Here is a 22420-nt window from a genome sequence, read left to right on the forward strand (position 1 = left end):
GGTTCAAAGAGCCGGCATGGTCCGGATGGTTGAACAACCTTTAATTTTATTAACAAAGATTTATTTGATACCTATACCCCTAGTGAAATTTAAAGCTAGATTTGCACGTTATGGTCATCACTCACGTTTGATCCCATCTTCCTCAGCATCAGCAGCACTCGCACCTTCTGCTGGATGTACATCTCCTCGGGAGTCTTCCCGTGGGCACCTTCACGGTTCATCTGTTCAGCTCCGGTCACTCTGTTATCACTTAATGAGAGGAAAAATAGGTTTCTCTTTAAATACCATATTTTCAGGCCAATTTCCATTCATCAATAATCAAAGCAACATTTACAATTGAAAACTGTTTTAGCTGCAGAAAACATGGAAAAAAACCTTTAAATGGGAAATCAAAGTATTTTGACAGCAAATCCCCTTGCGCGTTATGAGGCCGCAAAGTTGATCTCCCAAATTTCCTAGCTCTACGGTAATCATATTTTGGGCCTCCCATTTTGAGCTCGGTGGGTACTGCACGCCGTTTCAAGTTATAATGGCCCAAAGACTAGAGTAGGAAACCTAGGCTGACACTCCAGTGCAGTACTGAGGGAATGCTGCACTGTCAACGCTGCAGTCCTTCGGATGTGCTGCCGAACCAAAGCCCAGTCTGCCCTCTTGGGCGAAAAGATCCCACTGTACTTTTACAAGGAAGAGGCGTTCTCCAATATTTATCCCCCAATCGACATTATTGACTCAGATTACCTGGTTATCACATCACCATTTGCGGGACCGTGCACAAACCGGCTTCCGTGTTTCCTTCATCACAGCAGTGACTATACTTCACAAATTATCTCTTTGCCTATCAAGCACTTTTGGGACATTAACACATCATGAAAAGTGCTAGAAAAAGGCAAGTCTGCCTTTCATTTTTTAAACCCTGGATTTAACAGTCTGGGATGTTCAATAAAAATTAAAAACTGCACAAGTGTAATAGATCATCATGTTGAACTAGCTAAGAACTTAACAGTTACATCCTGCTACTGCGGAACAGCAATCAAAGAAAAAAGACGGCTGAACTACAATCATTGATGGGGTGTAAAAACAAAGGTGGCACAGAGGCAAGCGCTGCTGCCTCACAGCTCCAGGGTCTCGGGTTCAATTCCGGCCTCGGGTTACTGTGTGGAGTTTGCACTTTCTCCCGTGTCTGCATGGGTTTCCTCCCACAGTCCAAAGATGTGCAGGTCAGGTGGATTGGCTATGCTAAATTGCCCCTTAGTGTCCAAAAGGTTAGATGGGGACTTCCGGGTGCGGCGATGACCAGCTAAGTCGCACGTTTCGGCAGCTCCCGGTGGAACGGACTTTTGGGCTCTTGATAGGAGCCCCAACGGCAATTTTAACGGCTGAAAACACCGTGCGGTAAACCAGAAGGGTGTTCCCCCTGGACACGGATGGAAAAAGGAGAGGAAAGTGGCCGGATTGCAGCGGATCCTTTGGAACAACGGCAAGGAAGGCAAGCAGAAACCAAGATGGCGTCGGAAGGTGGCAGTTTCATATGGGGCCCTGAACAACAAGAGTTTTTGAAACGCTGCGTGGAGGAGATAAAAAAGGAAATGAAGAAAGAGTTGTTGGCCCCGATATTACAGGCGATTGAAGGGCTGAAAGAGGAACAAAAGACCCAGGAGCAGGAGCTTCGGGTCGTGAAGGCGAAAGCAGCAGAGAATGAAAACGATATACAGGGCCTGGTGGTGAAGTCGGAGATACAGGAGGCACACCAGAAACGATCTGTGGAGAGGTTGGAGGCACTGGAAAACAACGCAAGGAGGAACAACCTGAGGATTCTTGGCCTTCCTGAAGGTGTGGAGGGGGCGGACGTCGGGGCATATGTGAGCACGATGCTGCACTCGTTAATGGGAGTGGAGGCCCCGACGGGTCCGTTGGAGGTGGAGGGAGCATACCGAGTTATGGTGCGAGGATCGAGAGCAGGAGAAGCTCCCAGAGCCATAGTGGTGAGATTTCTCCATTTTAAGGATAGAGAAATGGTCCTTAGATGGGCGAAGAAAACTCGGTGTAGTAAATGGGAGAACGCGGTGATCCGCGTCTATCAAGACTGGAGTGCGGAGGTGGCGAGAAGGAGGGCGAGCTTTAATCGGGCCAAAGCGGTACTTCACAAAAAAAAGATAAAATTTGGAATGCTGCAACCGGCAAGACTGTGGGTCACATATCAAGGGAGGCACCACTACTTTGAGACGGCGGATGAAGCGTGGACTTTTATTGTAGAAGAAAAATTGGAATGATTGGACTACGAAAATGAACGTTTGGACAAAGTGGTGGGACGAGTGGGGGGGGGGGGCGAAGAGGGATTGTATGATTAATCCTGCGGTATGGTAACTTTTCTTTCTCCCACAGGTGGTGATGGGGGAGGTGGGGAGGGAGAGGAGATGGGGCGTTGGCCATGGGAGGCGGGGCCGAGGGAGAGGCGCGGGCTTGGTTCCCGCGCTATGATAATTATGGCGGGAATAGAGAAGCAGGAAGGAGGGGGCGCCGCACGGGGCGAGCCGTGATCACGGGGGGAAGCCGAGGTCAGCCAGAGTTTGCTGACTTCTGGGAGCAACATGGGGGGAGTAATTACGCTAGCGGGGGATCTAGCAGGGGGGGGGGGGGAATTACTGGGTTGCTGCTGCTGGGGAAAGGGGGGAGTGGGTACGGGAAAGGATGGGCGGGGGGGCACCGTCTGGGAGAAATACAGCTGCGTGGGAACTGGGCGAGAAGCTGGAAAAAGATGATGGCTAACCGGCAAGGGGGGGGGGGGTGGGAAGCCCCCCAACTCGGATGATCACGTGGAACGTGAGGGGGCTTAACGGGCCGATAAAGAGGGCACGAGTACTCGCACACCTTAAGAAACTTAAAGCAGATGTGGTCATGTTACAGGAAACGCACCTGAAACTGATAGATCAGGTTAGGTTGCGCAAAGGATGGGTAGGGCAGGTGTTCCATTCGGGGCTGGATGCGAAAAACAGGGGGGTGGCTATATTAGTGGGGAAGCGGGTAATGTTCGAGGCAAAGACTATAGTGTCGGATAACGGGGGCAGATACGTGATGGTGAGTGGCAAATTACAGGGAGAGATGGTGGTGTTGGTAAACGTGTATGCCCCGAATTGGGACGATGCCACCCTGGAGAATAGACATGGGACTAATGGCGGATGAGGGGGTGTGCTTAAGGGTGAGGGGATGCATTGAAAAGTACTTGGAACTCAATGACAATGGGGAGGTTCAGGTGGGAGTGGTCTGGGAGGCGTTGAAGGCGGTGGTTAGGGGGGAGCTGATATCAATAAGGACACATAAAGGGAAGCAGGAGAGTAAGGAACGGGAGCGGTTGCTGCAAGAACTTTTGAGGGTGGACAGACAGTATGCGGAAGCACCGGAGGAGGGACTGTATAGGGAAAGGCAAAGGCTGCATGTGGAATTTGACTTGCTGACCACAGGCACTGCAGAGGCACAATGGAGGAAGGCGCAGGGTGTACAGTATGAATATGGAGAGAAGGCGAGCAGATTGCTGGCACACCAATTGAGGAAAAGGGGAGCAGCGAGGGAAATAGGGGGGGTGAGAGACGAAGATGGAGAGACGGAGCGGGGAGCGGAGAGAGTGAATGAAGTGTTCAAGACATTTTATAAAAAATTGTATGAAGCTCAACCCCCGGATGGGAGGGAGAGAATGATGGAGTTTTTGGATCGGCTGGAAATTCCCAAGGTGGAAGAGCAGGAAAGGATGGGATTGGGAGCACAGATCACGGTAGAAGAAGTGGTGAAAGGAATTAGGAACATGCAGACGGGAAAGGCCCCGGGACCGGACGGATTCCCAGTTGAATTTTACAGAAAATATTTGGACTTGCTCGCCCCGCTACTGACGAGGACCTTTAACGAGGCAAAGGAAAGGGGACAACTGCCCCCGACTATGTCAGAAGCAACGATATCGCTTCTTTTAAAGAAGGAAAAGGATCCGCTACAATGCGGGTCCTACAGACCAATCTCCCTCCTCAATGTAGATGCCAAGGTCCTGGCCAAGGTAATGGCAATGAGAATAGAGGAATGTGTCCCGGGGGTGGTTCATGAGGACCAAACTGGGTTTGTGAAGGGGAGACAGCTGAACACGAACATACGGAGGTTGTTAGGGGTAATGATGATGGCCCCACCAGAGGGTGAAACGGAGATAGTAGTGGCGATGGATGCCGAGAAAGCATTTGATAGAGTGGAGTGGGATTATCTGTGGGAGGTGTTGAGGAGATTTGGGTTCGGAGAGGGGTATGTTAGATGGGTGCAGCTGTTGTATAGGGCCCCAGTGGCGAGTGTGGTCACGAATGGACGGGGATCGGCATATTTTCGGCTCCATAGAGGGACAAGGCAGGGATGTCCTCTGTCCCCATTACTGTTTGCACTGGCGATTGAGCCCCTGGCGATAGCGCTGAGAGGTTCCAAGAGATGGAGGGGAATACTTAGGGGAGGAGAAGAACACTGGGTATCTTTATATGCGGATGATCTGCTACTATATGTGGCGGATCCAGCGGAGGGGATGCCAGAAATAATGCGGATACTTGGGGAGTTTGGGGATTTTTCAGGGTATAAATTGAACATGGGGAAGAGTGAGCTGTTTGTGGTGCATCCAGGGGAGCAGAGTAGAGAAATAGAAGACCTACCGTTGAGGAAGGTAACAAGAGACTTTTGTTACCTGGGGATCCAGATAGCTAAGAATTGGGGCACATTGCACAGGCTAAATTTGACGCGGTTGGTGGAACAGATGGAGGATGATTTCAAGAGATGGGATATGGTAGCATTGTCAATGGCAGGGAGGGTGCAGGCGGTTAAGATGGTGGTCCTCCCGAGATTCCTCTTTGTGTTTCAGTGTCTCCCGGTGGTGATCACGAAGGCTTTTTTCAAAAGGATAGAAAAGAGTATCATGGGTTTTGTTTGGGCCGGGAAGACTCCGAGAGTGAGGAAGGGATTCTTACAGCGTAGTAGGGATAGGGGGGGGCTGGCACTACCGAGCCTAAGTGAGTATTATTGGGCCGCTAATATTTCAATGGTGAGTAAGTGGATGGGAGAGGAGGAAGGAGCGGCGTGGAAGAGATTAGAGAGGGCGTCCTGCAGGGGGACCAGCCTGCAGGCTATGGTGACAGCCCCACTGCCGTTCTCACCAAGGAACTATACCACGAGTCCGGTGGTGGTAGCTACACTGAAGATTTGGGGACAGTGGAGACGACATAGGGGAAAGACCGGAGCACTGGGGGGGTCCCCGATAAGAAACAACCATAGGTTTGCCCCGGGGGGAATGGATGGGGGATATGGAATGTGGCAAAGAGCAGGTATAACGCAATTGAAAGATCTATTTGTGGATGGGAAGTTTGCGAGTCTGGGAGCGCTGACCGAGAAATATGGGTTGCCCCAAGGGAATGCATTCAGGTACATGCAATTGAGGGCTTTTGCGAGGCAACAGGTGAGGGAATTCCCGCAGCTCCCGACACAAGAGGTGCAGGACAGAGTCATCGCAAAGAAATGGGTGGGGGACGGTAAGGTGTCGGATATATATAGGGAAATGAGAGACGAAGGGGAGACTATGATGGACGAACTAAAAGGGAAATGGGAAGAAGAGCTAGGGGAGGAGATTAAGGAGGGGATGTGGGCAGATGCCCTAAACAGGGTAAACTCGTCGTCCTCGTGTGCCAGGCTAAGCCTGATTCAGTTTAAGGTATTACACAGGGCACATATGACTGGAACACGGCTCAGTAAATTTTTTGGGGTGGAGGATAGGTGTGCGAGGTGCTCGAGAAGCCCAGCGAATCATACCCATATGTTTTGGTCATGTCCGGCACTACAGGGGTTTTGGATGGGGGTGACAAAGGTGCTTTCGAAAGTAGTAGGAGTCCGGGTCGAACCAAGCTGGGGGTTGGCTATATTTGGGGTTGCACAAGAGCCGGGAGTGCAGGAGGCGAAAGAGGCCGATGTTTTGGCCTTTGCGTCCCTAGTAGCCCGGCGCAGAATATTGCTAATGTGGAAAGAAGCCAAGCCCCCGGGGGTGGAGACCTGGATAAATGATATGGCGGGGTTCATAAAGTTAGAGCGGATTAAGTTCGTCCTAAGGGGGTCGGCTCAAGGGTTTACTAGGCGGTGGCAACCGTTCGTCGAATATCTTGCGGAAAGATAGATGGGGGAGAACAAAGAAGGCAGCAGCATGGGTGGATGGGTGGCCTGAGACAAGGCAGTTGCCAATTAGGGCTAGTTTTTTTTTTTTGTTATTTAATATTTATTTCTTTGTTGTTGTTTTTGCTTAAATTAAAAAAGGTAATTATTATCTGTATTGTTACAATGTTGTGTAAAGGATGCACAATGTACTGTGTTGGTTGACCAAAAATTTTCAATAAAATATTATTTAAAAAAAACAAAAGGTTAGATGGGGATACTGGGTTACGGGGATAGGGTGAAGGCATGCTGTTAAGTAGGGTGCAAATTCTAAGGGCCGGTGCAGCTTCGATGAGCCGAATGGCCTCCTTCTGCACTGTAGGGATTCAATGATTCTAAATGGGAGGGTGCCATGCTGGAACTGTACAATGTTCTATTTAGACAACACCCAGAATACTGCATTTAAATTTTGGTCACTGGGGCACGAGGAAGGTAGACAAACCCTGGAATTGATGCAAAGGAGAGCCATGAGGTCAGTCTCTCTTGTCAAAGATGCAGTAAACTTGAGGTCGGAGTTACAACGTCAACACCAGCCAGTGACAATGAGGAAAGGCTGGACAAACGCAGGCTCTTGCACCAACCCGTGCGCATCCATCCTCCCTAACATGTCATTGAACTGTTCCTTAAATCAATCCAAGTTTCTTGCTATCACTATCTCACCCAAGACCCATTCCAAGTGTTGAGCGCTTTTTGGCATGAAGATCATCCCAACATCATAGAATTCATAGAATTTACAGTGCAGATGGAGGCCATTCGGCCTATCAAGTCTGCACCGGCTCTTGGAAAGAGCACCCTACCCAAGGTAAACACCTCCACCCTATCCCCATAACCCAGTAACCCCACCCAACACTAAGGGCAATTTTGGACACTAAGGGGTACTTCCGAGGTAGTATGGGCTGAAGTTAGAAACAGGAAAGGAGAGGTCACCCTGTTGGGAGTTTTTTATAGGCCTCCTAATAGTTCTAGGGATGTAGAGGAAAGGATGGCGAAGATGATTCTGGATAAGAGCGAAAGTAACAGGGTAGTTATTATGGGAGACTTTAACTTTCCAAATATTGACTGGAAAAGATATAGTTCGAGTACAATCGATGGGTCGTTTTTTGTACAGTGTGTGCAGGAGGGTTTCCTGAAACAATATGTTGACAGGCCAACAAGAGGCGAGGCCACGTTGGATTTGGTTTTGGGTAATGAACCAGGCCAGGTGTTGGATTTGGAGATAGGAGAGCACTTTGGGGACAGTGACCATAATTCGGTGACGTTTACGTTAATGATGGAAAGGGGTAAGTATACACCGCAGGGCAAGAGTTATAGCTGGGGGAAGGGCAATTATGATGCCATTAGACGTGACTTGGGGGGGATAAGGGGGAGAAGTAGGCTGCAAGTGTTGGGCACACTGGACAAGTGGGGTTTGTTCAAGGATCAGCTACTGCGTGTTCTTGATAAGTATGTACCGGTCAGGCAGGGAGGAAGGCGTCGAGCGAGGGAACCGTGGTTTACCAAGGAAGTGGAATCTCTTGTTAAGAGGAAGAAGGAGGCCTATGTGAAGATGAGGTGCGAAGTTTCGGTTGGGACGATGGAGAGTTACAAGGTAGCGAGGAAGGATCTAAAGAGAGAGCTAAGACGAGCAAGGAGGGGACATGAGAAGTATTTGGCAGGAAGGATCAAGGAAAACCCCAAAGCTTTCTATAGGTATGTCAGGAATAAGCGAATGACTAGGGAAAGAGTAGGACCAGTCAAGGACAGGGATGGGAAATTGTGTGTGGAGTCTGAAGAGATAGGCGAGATACTAAATGAATATTTTTCGTCAGTATTCACTCAGGAAAAAGATAATGTTGTGGAGGAGAATGCTGAGCCCCAGGCTAATAGAATAGGTGGCATTGAGGTACGTAGGGAAGAGGTGTTGGCAATTCTGGACAGGCTGAAAATAGATAAGTCCCCGGGACCTGATGGGATTTATCCTAGGATTCTCTGGGAGGCCAGGGAAGAGATTGCTGGACCTTTGGCTTTGATTTTTATGTCATCATTGGCTACAGGAATAGTGCCAGAGGACTGGAGGACAGCAAATGTGGTCCCTTTGTTCAAAAAGGGGAGCAGAGACAACCCCGACAACTATAGACCGGTGAGCCTCACGTCTGTAGTGGGTAAAGTCTTGGAGGGGATTATAAGAGACAAGATTTATAATCATCTAGATAGGAATAATATGATCAGGGATAGTCAGCATGGCTTTGTGAAGGGTAGGTCATGCCTCCCAAACCTTATTGAGTTCTTTGAGAAGGTGACTGAACAGGTAGATGAGGGTAGAGCAGTTGATGTGGTGTATATGGATTTCAGCAAAGCGTTTGATAAGGTTCCCCACGGTAGGCTATTGCAGAAAATATGGAGGCTGGGGATTGAGGGTGATTTAGAGATGTGGATCAGAAATTGGCTAGCTGAAAGAAGACAGAGGGTGGTGGTTGATGGGAAATGTTCAGAATGGAGTACAGTCACAAGTGGAGTACCACAAGGATCTGTTCTGGGGCCGTTGCTGTTTGTCATTTTTATCAATGACCTAGAGGAAGGCGCAGAAGGGTGGGTGAGTAAATTTGCAGACGATACTAAAGTCGGTGGTGTTGTCGATAGTGTGGAAGGATGTAGCAGGTTACAGAGGGATATAGATAAGCTGCAGAGCTGGGCTGAGAGGTGGCAAATGGAGTTTCATGTAGAGAAGTGTGAGGTGATTCACTTTGGAAGGAATAACAGGAAGGCGGAATATTTGGCTAATGGTAAAGTTCTTGAAAGTGTGGATGAACAGAGGGATCTAGGTGTCCATGTACATAGATCCCTGAAAGTTGCCACCCAGGTTGATAGGGTTGTGAAGAAGGCCTATGGAGTGTTGGCCTTTATTGGTAGAGGGATTGAGTTCCGGAGTCGGGAGGTCATGTAGCAGCTGTACAGAACTCTGGTACGGCCGCATTTGGAGTATTGCGTACAGTTCTGGTCACCGCATTATAGGAAGGATGTGGAGGCTTTGGAGCGGGCGCAGAGGAGATTTACCAGGATGTTGCCTGGTATGGAGGGAAAATCTTATGAGGAAAGGCTGATGGACTTGAGGTTGTTTTCGTTGGAGAGAAGAAGGTTAAGAGGAGACTTAATAGAGGCATACAAAATGATCAGGGGGTTGGATAGGGTGGACAGTGAGAGCCTTCTCCCGCGGATGGAAATGGCTGGCACGAGGGGACATAACTTTAAACTGAGGGGTAATAGATATAGGACAGAGGTCAGAGGTAGGTTCTTTTCGCAAAGAGTAGTGAGGCCGTGGAATGCCCTACCTGCTACAGTAGTGAACTCGCCAACATTGAGGGCATTTAAAAGTTTATTGGATAAACATATGGATGATAATGGCATAGTGTAGGTTAGATGGCTTTTGTTTCGGTGCAACATCGTGGGCCGAAGGGCCTGTACTGCGCTGTATTGTTCTATGTTCTATGTTCTAAGGGCAATTTATCATGACCAATCCACCTAACCTGCACATCTTTGGACTGTGGGAGGAAACTGGAGCACCCGGAGGAAACCCACGCACACACGGGGAGAATGTGCAGACTCCGCACAGACAGTGACCCAAGCCGGAATCGAACCTGGGACCCTGGAGCTGTGAAGCAATTGTGCTATCCACTATGCTACCGTGCTGCCCCTACATTTCCTGTCAGTCCGACATTTACATGCTACCAGTTTGAATCTGCACTCTCCTTGTGTCAGTCTGCACAAATGATACCTGGTTTCTGAAGTTGTTCAAATAATAATAATCTTTATTAGTGTCACAAGTAGGCTTACATTAACCCTGCAACGAAGTGACTGTGAAAAGCCCCTAGTCATCACGTTCCGGCACTTGTTCAGGTACAGAGGGAGAATTCAGAATGTCCAGTTCACCTAACAAACCCGTCTTTTAGGGCTTGTGGGAGGAAACCGGAGCACCCGGAGGAAACCCACACAGACACGGGAGAACGTGCAGACTCCGTGCAGACAGTGACCCAAGCCGGGTATTGAACCCGGATCCCTGGCGCTGTGAAGCAACAGTGCTAACCACTGTGCTACCTTGCCGCCCATTATATAAATTATAAAAATTATAGCCAGTTTTCGGTTGTAGGCAAATTCACTTGCCAAGTGGGGATTTAGTGCGAAAAGATATCCACCTGGTCCACTGTTATATTGCAGATCAACAGTGCAGACTTTGAATCCCTATTTGTGCTGTTTGCTGGTGACTTGCTGGGATAGCACAACAATTATCCTGTGTATTCATGGGTGAGGGAGAGGAAATTAGTCAGTGCTCCTACTCCAAATCACTATGCAGTGACCATTGCTGGAAAGCAGGATGTATGGAGCATTGTGTGGGTAGAACCAGGTGCACGGACACGAGGTAAATAGGCCAATAATGTTTACTATCCATGGTCAACATTAACTAAGCATCAAGGTATCAAAGGGACACTGGCTGACACAGAATTTATGCAAGAGTTGGTGCCTTTTATGGCATGATGGGGGGAATAATCTAAAATGTGCACTGCCCATGTCTATACTATTCCAGTCACGAGGACCTGAACCTCCAACCCATTGTGCAGGACTGCTATCCGTCTATCATAGAATTTACAGTGCAGAAGGAGGCCATTCGGCCCATCGAGTCTGCACCGGCCCTTGGGAAGGGCACCCTACCTAAGCCCACTTCTCCACCCTATCCCCGTAACCCCATCTAACCTTTTTGGACACTAAAGGTAATTTAGCATGACCAATCCACCTAACCTGCACATCTTTGGACTGTGGGAGGAAACCGGAGCACCCGGAGGAAACCCACGCAGACACGGGGAGAATGTGCAGACTCCACACAGACAGTGACCCAAGCCGGGAATCGAACCTGGGACCCAGGAGCTGTGAAGCAATTGTGCTAACCACTATGCTACCGTGCCGCCATTTAAAGTCAATTTGCACAGGTGAAATGGCAAGCAATACAACACAACCCAACCCCCGGCTTTGTTTTGAAGCTTTTCAGAAGCCTGCAGGCAGTGGGAAAGGGACATGCAATGACATGTTACGGCCTCTGGCTGGGGCGTAATCCTCATTGCAAGATGCCTGCCAATTTGCAATCCTCAGCAAACTCACTTGCCAGAATTGACATCTATGCGTTCAAGCGTCATGCTTCAGTCGGTATCCTTCAGCCTCGAAACACCAGGCAGATTTGAATACCTCCTGTAATTACACTCTTGTCAATGGACAGCTGACCGTTAGCAGATGTGGGCAACATATTAAATTACTTTCTTGGGAAAGAGAGGCTTCATTATTTTTAGAGCTTGCTTCAAAACCTTTCAGCTGGACAATGGCTTCCCTTGACTACAGAAAGAGATGTGTACGGTTACAAGAAATAAAAATTTACACCACTTACATGTGCCATTGCAGGTGCATAAATTGACGGTTTTTAAAAAATGAATTAGACCTCAATCCATGACTGACCTTATTTCCCATACTTCCTTCACCCCTTCCCCCCCCCCACCCCCGCGCCTCCCTCAGAGTTGCCCCTGTCCTCACTTTCCACCCCACCAGCCTCCATATGTAAAGAATCTTCCTCTGCCATTTCTGTCAACTTCAGCACAATGCGAACACTAAACACATCTTCCCCTCACCTCCCCATTAGAATTCCAGAGAGGCCGTTCCCTCGGTGACACCCTGGTCCACTCCTCTATCCCCCTCAACGCGTGATCCTCATCCCACGGTGTCTACCCATGTAATCGTAGGAGGTGTGACATCGGCCCCATTACCTCCTCCCCCCTCACAAGGATCCAAACATTTCTTTCAGGTGAAGCAGCGATTTACTTGCACTTTTTCCAATTAGGTCTACAGCATTGGTTGCTCACAATGTGGTTTCCTCAACTTTGGGAGACTAAACCCAGACTGCATGGTCGCTTTGCGGAACACCTTCACTGGACTTTCAAGCATGGCCCCAATCTTTTGGTTGGTTGCCATTTCTTTTTAAAAAAATATATTTTATTAAAGTTTTGAAACACAATTTTCCCCCCTTACAAATCAACAAAAACGGGAACATGATAACTGATAGATAACATTGTTTAAATTAAATAGTGAACTAACAAAATAACACAAAATAGTGCTCCCCCCCCCCTTCACCCCATCTAGAACAAAAACAATTCTCTCCCCCCCCCTCCCCCGGGCTGCTGCTGGCTATCTATCTTCCCCCTAACGTTCCGCTAGATAGTTGAGGAACGGTTGCCACCGCCTGGTGAACCCTTGAGCCGATCCTCTCAGCGCAAACTTCATCCGCTCCAGTTTTATGAACCCTGCCATATAGTTTATCGAGGCCTCCACGCCGGGGGGGGTTTCGCGTCCTTCCACATGAGTAAAATCCTTCGCCGGGCTACTAGGGACGGAAAGGCCACAATATCGGCCTCTTTCACCTCCTGCACTCCCGGCTCATCCGCTACCCCAAATATAGATAACCCCCAGCTTGGCTTGACCCAGACCTTCACCACCTTAGAGATCACTCCCGCCACTCCCCTCCAATACCCCTCCAGTGCCGGACGCGACCAAAACATATGTGTGTGCTTCGCCGGGCTTCCCCCGCAACTCCCGCACCTGTCCTCCACTCCAAAGAACCTGTTCAACCTCGCTCCCGTTATATGTGCTCTATGTAGCACCTTAAATTGGATCAGGCTAAGCCTGGCACACGAGGAAGAGGAATTTACCTTACTTAGGGCATCAACCCACAAACCCTCCTCAATCTCCTCCCCGAGCTCTTCTTCCCATTTTCCTTTCAGTTCTTCTACCAGCTCCTCCCCCTCTTCTCTCATCTCCCGGTATATTTCGGACACTTTGCCCTCCCCGACCCACACCCCCGAAAGCACTCTATCCTGGATCCCGTGTCGGGAGCAGCGGAAATCCCCTCACCTGTTGTCTCGTGAATGCCCTCACCTGCATATACCTGAAGATATTCCCCGGAGGCAGCTCATACTTTTCCTCTAGCGCTCCCAAGTTCGCAAACGTCCCATCTATAAATAAGTCTCCCACTCTCCTAAATCCTGCCCGGTGCCAGCTCTGGAACCCTCCGTCCAACCTCCCTGGGGCAAACCTATGGTTGTTCCTGATCGGGGACCACACCGAGGCTCCCAACACACCCCTCTGTTGCCTCCATTGCCCCCAGATACTTAATGTTGCCGCCACCACTGGGTTTGTGGTAAACCTTTTCGGGGAGAGCGGTAGTGGTGCCGTCACCAGCGCTTTTAAGCTCGTTCCTTTACAGGACGCCATCTCCAGCCTTTTCCACGCCGCCCCTCTCCCTCGATCATCCACTTACGGATCATCGCCACATTGGCGGCGCAGTAATAGTCGCCCAAATTTGGCAACGCCAGTCCCCCTCTGTCCCTGCTACGTTGCAGGGACCCCCTCCTTACCCTCGGGGCCTTCCCTGCCCACACGAAGCTCATGATGCTCCTATCTATTTTCTTGTAAAAGGCCTTAGTGATCAATATGGGGAGACATTGAAACACAAATAGGAACCTCGGGAGGACCATCATCTTAATCGTCTGCACTCTGCCCGCCAGTGACAGCGGCTGCATATCCCACCTTTTGAAATCCTCTTCCATTTGCTACACTATCCGAGTCAGATTGAGTCTGTGTAAGGTTCCCCAGCTCCTGGCTATCTGAATCCCCAGGTATCGAAAGTTTCTTTCCACTCTCCTTAGCGGCAGGCCATCTATCCCTCTACTCTGGTCCCCAGGGTGTATTACGAAAAGCTCACTCTTTCCCATGTTAAGCCTATATCCCGAGAAATCTCCAAACTCCCTCAATATCTGCATAACCTCAGTCATCCCCCCCCACTGGATCCGCCACATACAGCAGTAGGTAATCTGCGTAGAGTGACACTCAATGTTCCTCTCCCCCTCTAACCACTCCTCTCCATTTCCTGGAGTCTCTCAGCGCTATGGCCAGTGGTTCAATTGCCAGCGCGAACAGTAATGGGGACAGAGGGCACCCCTGCCTTGTTCCCCTATGTAGTCGAAAATACTCCGATCTTTGCCGATTTGTGACTACACTTGCCATTGAGGCCCCATAAGAGGAGTTTAACCCAGCTGACAAACCCCTCCCCGAACCCAAACCTCCTCAGCACCTCCCATAAATACTCCCACTCTACCCTATCAAATGCTTTCTCTGCATCCATTGCCGCCACTATCGCTGCCTCCCCCTCTGCTGGGGGGCATCATTATCACCCCCAATAGCCGTCGCACTTTGACATTCAATTGTCTCCCCTTTACGAACCCTGTCTGATCTTCGTGCACCACCCCCGGGACACAATCCTCTATCCTCATTGTCAGCACTTTTGCCAACAACTTGGCGTCCACATTCAGGAGCGAGATAGGCCTATAAGACCGGCATTGCAGCGGGTCTTTATCTCGCTTCAGGATTAGTGATATCGTCGCCTCCGACATTGTTGGGGGTAGAGTCCCCCCTTCTCTGGCCTCGTTAAAGGTTCTTACCAGCAGCGGGGCCAACAAGTCCATGTATTTCCTGTAAAATTCCACCGGGAATCCATCAGGTCCGGGGGCCTTCCCTGCCTGCATGATCCCCAGCCCTTTAGTCACCTCGTCCACCCCGATTGGCGCCCCCAGACCTGCCACCTCCTGCTCCACCACCCTCGGGAACCTTAGTTGGTCCAGAAACTGCTGCATCCCCTCTTTTCCCTCTGGGGTTGGGACCTATATAACCTCTCATAAAAGGTCTTAAACACCTCATTTACCTTCCCTGCCCTCCGCACCGTAGTTCCCGTTTCATCCCTAACTCCCCCTATTTCCCTCGCCGATGTCCTCTTACGAAGCTGGTGGGCCAACAGGCGACTCGCCTTTTCCCCATATTCATATCTCATCCCCTGTGCCTTCTTCCACTGTGCCTCTGCCTTCCCTGTGGTCTGGAGTCTTCGCCTCTCCCTATATAGTCCTTCGTCCGGGGCCTCCGCATATCTTTTATCCACACTCAAAATCTCCCCCAGTAATCTTTCCCTCTCTTTGGCCTTTGTTTTCCCCTTGTGAGCCCTGATGGAGATCAACTGTCCCCTGACCACCGCCTTCAGCGCTTCCCATACTACCCCCACTTGGACCTCCCCATCATCATTGGCCTCCAGGTAAACATCCCCGCACCCTTCCGCAGACTCCCTCATCCGCCAATAATCCCACATCCAGTCGCCAGAGTGGGCGCTGTTCCCTCTCCTCTCTCCTCGTTCCAGATCCACCCAGTGCGGGGCATGGTCTGAAACAGCTATGGCCGAGTACTCCGTTCCTTCCACCCTCGAAATCAGTGACCTTCCCAAAACGAAGAAATCTATCCGGGAGTATACCTTATGGACATGGGAGAAAAAGGAGAACTCTTTGGCCAGCGGCCTAGCAAATCTCCACGGATCCACTCCCCCCATTTGGTCCATAAACCCCCTAAGCACCCCCCCCCCCCCACCCCCCCATTACCAGGTTTCCTACCTCCAGGCCTGGGATACGTCCCAGCATCCGCTTCATAAATCCCGCATCATCCCAGTTCGGGGCATATACGTTGACCAGCACGACCTCCATTCCCTGCAGTCTGCCACTCACCATCATATATCTGCCCTCGCTGTCCGCTACAATGTTCCTAGCCTCGAACGACACCCGTTTCCCCACCAATATGGCCACCCCTCTATTCTTTGCGTCCAGCCCTGAGTGGAACACCTGTCCCACCCATCCTTTCCTTAACCTAACCTGGTCCGCCACCTTCAGATGCGTCTCTTGAAGCATGGCCACGTCTGCCTTCAGTCCTTTTAAGTGCACGAACACTCGGGCCCTCTTAATCGGCCCATTTAGGCCTCTCACGTTCCATGTGATCAGCCGGACTGGGGGGCTGCCCGCCCCCCCTCCCCTGTCGACTAGCCATCACGCTCTCTGGGCCAGTCCCACGTCCCGGTCCCGCGCACCCACCTGTCCCCCAGGCGGCGCATTCCCGCCTCGACCACCTTTTCTCTTACCAGCTCCCTTTTGATCTCAGCAGCAGCAACCCAGTTGTTCCCCCCCCCCCCCCCCCGCTAGATCCCCATCTAGCATGGTTACTCCCCCTATATTGCTTCCGAAAGTCAGCTGACTTCAACTGACCCAGGCTTCTCCCGCTCTCTCCTTGACCCCCCCCCCCCCCCCGTGGAACTCCCATTCTCCTTGCGCCTATCTTCCCGCCATCATCTCTCTGGCGCAGGGAAATAGAACCATCCCGCCCCCTGTGGCGCAGCGCCCCCTACAGCCACGTTCCCATTCCCCATCCCCCGCCTGTGTCTCTTTTTCCCCCCACCGGCACCCACATTTCTCAGTGTCCCCCCCTCCCCAATTTACACCTCTATACATCAACATTGTCGTTTCCCCTCCAACATCAGTCCCTCAGTTCTGGTCCAGTTTCTCTTTTTGAATGAAGGTCCATGCTTCTTCCGACATCTCAAAATAGTAATATCTTTCCTGGTACGTGGCCCATAATCGCGCCGGCTGCAACATCCCGAACTTTACTTTCTTCTTATGCAGCACCTCCTTGGCTCGATTGAAACTCGCCCTCCTTCTCGCCACCTTCGCACTCCAGTCCTGATACACTCGTATCACCACACTCGTATCACCGCATTCTCCCATCTGCTACTTCATACCAATCCCCTCCAACATCAGTCCCTCAGTTCTGGTCCAGTTTCTCTTTTTGAATGAAGGTCCATGCTTCTTCCGACGTCTCAAAATAGTAATGTCTATCCTGGTACGTGACCCATAATCGCGCCGGCTGCAACATCCCGAACTTTACTTTCTTCTTATGCAGCACCTACTTGGCTCGATTGAAACTCGCCCTCCTTCTCGCCACCTTCGCACTCCAGTCCTGATACACTCGTATCACCGCATTCTCCCATCTGCTACTTCGTACCTTCTTGGCCCAGCTCAAAATAACCTCTCTGTCGTTGAAGCGGTGGAATCGCACGACCATCGCCCTAGGTGGTTCTCCAGCCTTTGGTCTCCTCGCAGGGACCCGGTGGGCCCCTTCCACTTCCAGGGGGCCCGAGGGGGCCTCAGCTCCCATTAGCGAACGTAGCATCGTGCTCACATAAGCCCCGCCGTCAGCTCCTTCTACTCCCTCGGGGAGACCCAGGATCCGGAGGTTCTTTCTCCTTGATCTATTTTCCAGGACTTCAATTCTTTCGATGCAGTTCTTATGAAGCGCTTCGTGCGTCTGCATTTTGACCGCTAGGCCCAGGATCTCGTCCTCATTGTCAGTTACCTTCTGCTCCACCACACGGAGCTCTATCTCCTGGGCCTTTTGTGTCTCTTTAAGCCCCTCGATTGCCTGTAACATCGGGGCCAGTACCTCCTTTTTTAGCACCTCCACACACCGTCTTAGAAATTAATCCTGGTCCGGTCTTCATGTCGCCTGGGCTCCCTCCGACGCCATCTTGTTTTTTTCTTTCCTCTGCTGCTGGCCTCGAGGATCCTCCATGATCTGGCCGCCGCCGATCTTTTTCTTTCACACTGGGGGGACGACTCCCTGTTGCTTCACCCCACACCGGGTTTTGTCGCAAAAATTTCCCGTTGGGGCTCTTAAAAAGAGTCCGAAAGTCCGTCAAAGCTGGAGCCGCTGAAACGTGCGGTTTAGCTGATCATCGCCGCAACCGGAAGTCCGTTGGTTGCCACTTCAATTCACCATCTTGATTCTCTCTCCACAGATGCTGCGAACCTGAGCTTTGCTCGCATTTTCTGTTTTGATTTCAGGTTTTGCTTGTGCATTGATTGTCCCATCACATGGTTGGTTGCAGGAGCTTACTGTATGCTAATTGGCTGCCACATTTCCTACCATCAATACACTTCAAAAATACTACACCGACTATAAAGTGCTGAAGCTCAACCAGAGATTGTGTAAGTCACCATATAAATGCATGCCCTTTTTTCCCCTGTGCCGATATATAATTTGCAATAAATTCCCTCTCACGCTGATGGTAGTCATTGTACTGGGGTACAAGCACTCTTCATTTGTGAGTTCAGCCAACAGTTATCAGCAGGTTAGTTAAGAGTGGGAAACATCTTAACTGAACCTGATCCTGTCCTTACACAAAAAATATCTTCCAGCGAGAGATCAGCAGAAGCCCCCCCAACCCCGGTTTGTTCTTCTGTAGCCAGTCTCACTGAAGCATTGTAGCGTTGTACAATTGCCCCAGATGAGATCAGTGGACTCAGCACACACTGAGGATTGGACCTACAACACATGCAAGTTCTCGATGACCTGTGAGCATTACAATAGATTTATAGCACCGGAACATGTCATTTAGTTCATGTCAGTGAGCATGTTCCACTTGAGCTCCATTTCACCCAAACAGCACAGCCTTTACCTTTTAATCTTGTACGTTAAATTGGCTTCCTCTTAAATGCATCTTAAGCTACAACTTCAAGAGTTCAGAAATGTCACTGTAATTTACTGACGCTAGTTACTGCTACTTCAGAGATACGACAAGTCAAAGGCTAAATGTATTGAAAGAAAGTTTCTTGTTCCGAAATTAGAATGTAATAAATAAGCACATCTTACTGCTCTTACATTGGAAAATGGCCACTTTGGGGCAAGGGTTAACTTTGCACCGTAGATGGCTTTAGAGAGCGTAGGCTGACAGTGTTACATTATACTGTGGCCAAATCGTCTGGACTCAAACTGGTTTCATTCCACTTGCCAAAATTCAATTTAACCAACCTTAGGGTTGGTTTCAAACCAGTTAAAGTCTACTGCTGCAAGTTCAAAGACAAAAAGCTTTGGCGACCTGTCTCGTTTTTCAGCAATATTTAAATTCAAATACTTGGAAAGTGTGAATAATCAATTATTAGAATGAAATAGTTTAAATAAAAGAGCAGGATGGCTTATGTGCCTAAAAATGTTCAATTAATAGATAATTTAAAATCACTTAATTCAAACTAAGAGATTTAAACTTCCCATTGTATGCATGGACACCGAATCGGTAATTCACTGACCTAATATCAGGTCTTGAAACAAAGCAATGTTAATATTCATGTCGAGAGGGCTAGAATACAAGACCAAGGATGTACTTCTGAGGCTATATAAGGCTCTGGTCAGACCCCATTTGGAGTGTTGTGAGCAGCTTTGGGCCCCGTATCTAAGGAAGGATGTGCTGGCCTTGGAAAGGATCCAGAGGAGGTTCACAAGAATGATCCCTGGAATGAAGAGCTTGTCGTATGAGGAACGGTTGAGGACTCTGGGTCTGCATTCGTTGGAGTTTAGAAGGATGAAGGGGGATCTTCTTGAAACTTACAGGGTACTGCGAGACCTGGATAGAGTGGACGTGGAGAGGGTGTTTCAACTTTTAGGAAAAACTAGAACCAGAGGACACAATCTCAGACTAAAGGGACGATCCTTTAAAACAGAGATGGGGAGGAATTTCTTCAGCCAGAGGGTGGTGAATCTGTGGAACTCTTTGCCGCAGAAGGCTGTGGAGGCCAAATCACTGAGTGTCTTTAAGACAGAGATAGATACGTTCTTGATTAATAAGGGGATCAAGGGTTATGGGGAGAAGGCAGGAGAATGGGGATGAGAAAAATATCAGCCATGATTGAATGGCAGATCAGACTCAATGGGCCGAGTGGCCTAATTCTGCTCCTATGTCTTATGAGTTTTTGTCAGTAAAATTTATAGTTTTCAAATTTGCATCAAGTGATAATCTTGGCATGGCATGCTGAATACTCCAATTACTGTGCCTTAAGCATTATGTTTTTCACATGCTCAAAGAGAGGAATCTTTTTGTTTTCAGTTTTCTTTCCTGGACTTATCAAACACCTCTTATCTGATGATCAAAACTTGTGGTTTTGAGTAGTGTCACAATGCTGCTGTTCTCTTGATGTTCTCCTTTCGAGGGCGGAGAGATTTGTACAATGTCTGCTCCAGCACAATTGCACATATAGAATAGGTACTTCATCTTGGGAGTTACAAAGATGTAATTCCATTAAGGAGTACAAATCTTTTACCTATTTGATTAAATTTGTCTTTATGTGACCTGTAAATATAACATTTTACATAAAAGGCAAATGTGCAGAGCAGATTTAAAAGGTTGAGGATGTGACACAAGGGACCAAGGTTATCGTAACTAACAGATACGATACCTAAAAGGGCAACTGCCCGTGACACACGCTGTAGAAAGACCCCTTCAGCAAAACAGCTGCTTACTAGTTTTAGTGCTATGCAGCACATGTTTGTCATGTAGCGATATGCAGAGGTCTCTGGACCTTAAAGAATGTGGAAACTTGTATGCATTTCATATGGTTACATGTTTGGATCCCTCCATGGGATACCAGGATTAATCCCCAAAATGGGGATATGCACTAAAGCAGTATATTAACATTTAAAAAAAAGATGGAAATGAAAAGAACACGTGATGTTGAGTTGAGCTATCGATTTTAAATTTCTAAAATCACAGCTCTTTTCCTACACTCCAATGTGGCAATGCCATGTTTAAATGTTCTAATTTCAGAGAAAATAATTCATTTCACTTTAAAAGACCAGTTAATGCTCCCGAGTAACCCAAATCGGAGGCCAGCAAGAACAAATTCACTCTGCACAAAAGAACAGCTGAGGGGCACGGCTGATCAATTTAAATTGTGCTCAAAAACGAATCGGCAGACGGGAACCGGGGCCAGGGGCAATCTATTTATTGCACAAACTCCTCTTTTCCCCAGTCTTCCTCTTGTCACACCATAAATCCTGCTTACCTGCACGGATCCATGATTTCATTTCGCTGGAGCTGCTGTGCGCTCAACTGACAGGAATCTGTCACCTCTCTCTCTCTCTCTCTCTCTCTTTCTCTCTCTTCCCCCCCCCCCCCCCACCCCCCCTGCCACCTACCCACCACCCCCAGCCCTAGAGAACAGCTTAGCTGAGAATGAAGAGAACTCACTGCACATTTCTGGCTCAGCACCTCAGCGACGTGAGCAAACAGGGCCCCTGCTCTAAGAAACACAACAGACCACACGTCGGTACAAAACTCCGATTTCTATTTCGATTTGATGTTTGTGTGTGCATCACTATGAAATGCAAGAATACAAACCAAACACAGTTACTCAGCGAATTAAGTGATAATTCTTTCAAGTAAATTATCAATTTTAATCTCATGGGGCAGCGTGTTTAAAAAAAAAAAATTTAGAGCACCCAATTCATTTTTCCCCCCCCAATTAAGGGGCAATTTAGCGTGGCTAATCCACCTACCCTGCACATCTTTGGGTTGTGGGGGCAAGACCCACGCAGGCACGGGGAGAATGTGCAAACTCCAGATGGACAGTGACCCGGGGCCGGGACTGAACCCGGATCCTCGGCGCCGTGAGGCAGCAGTGAAGCTGCTGAAAATTCTCAACGCTGTGACTGCACTTGATAACAACGCCTTGCATTAAGTGAAAAGCTGATATACATTGGACGGACAACTAAAATTTACTATTCCTTCATCAAATCCATACAGAATCACCTAGTTTGAAACAATTTTTTTAAAATTCTGTTTGCGATCTAAGCCAATATTTTTTTCATCTTGTGCAAAAACAATGGAACACAGCAAAACAGAATAATATATGTGCACATTGATTCATTATTCTGATTTTTCGCACAGTAGGAAAGATTTGGATGTTCCTATCCTGCATCTTAATATAAAATATGCCGGAAAGGGAAAGCAATTAACCCTCAAGAGGTTAGTTCTTCTACAAGTACTAGCCTGACACAAGCATCGCTAAAGTGTTGTTGTTTGGGGGTGCGGGGGCAGCAGAGTGGGAAGAAGCCATCATAATCATTTCACATGTTTGAAGCAGGGAATAAATGAGCGAGACATCAGCAGTAAAACGTGGGAAGGGAAACACGTCCCCTTCAAAAGTCCCCACCTCACAGCATCGGCCCCCCACTGGCTACAACACCCAAGACAAGTAACTATACAGAGTGACAGAGTTGGCACATTGAGTCACAATACAGGCGCCCATGGTCACTATCTGTTGAGGACAATGGAGCTCTGTACATTGAACTACATTTTAAAGAGAGACAGTCTGCTCCTGCTAACATGAAAATCGGGTTTAAATTTAGCCTTGCGCTTGGCTGCAGTTATCCCCACCTGCTGGAGGTGGTCTCAAGCTTCTTGGCAGAGTGCTACGGGCAATAAGAAACGTGCTGGTGCAAAGACATTCGGCTC

At 49.0% G+C, this 22420-nt stretch overlaps 1 protein-coding gene across 4 annotated transcripts in view; it reads right to left on the reverse strand.

Moving 5' to 3' along the window:
• The window catches only part of ctnnbip1 (catenin, beta interacting protein 1), a 140199-nt gene that overhangs the window by 87480 nt on the left and 30299 nt on the right, over positions 1-22420 (reverse strand). For all 4 annotated transcript variants that reach the window (XM_072477905.1, XM_072477903.1, XM_072477902.1 and 1 more), the window contains one exon: positions 126-249. In XM_072477905.1, coding sequence (XP_072334006.1) covers positions 126-221 — 96 coding nt within the window. In that variant the 5' untranslated portion in view covers positions 222-249. The remainder of the gene's footprint in view (positions 1-125; positions 250-22420) is intronic.

Source organism: Scyliorhinus torazame, chromosome 16 (assembly GCF_047496885.1).
Source record: "Scyliorhinus torazame isolate Kashiwa2021f chromosome 16, sScyTor2.1, whole genome shotgun sequence".
In the NCBI taxonomy this organism is placed as follows: Eukaryota; Metazoa; Chordata; class Chondrichthyes; order Carcharhiniformes; family Scyliorhinidae; genus Scyliorhinus; species Scyliorhinus torazame.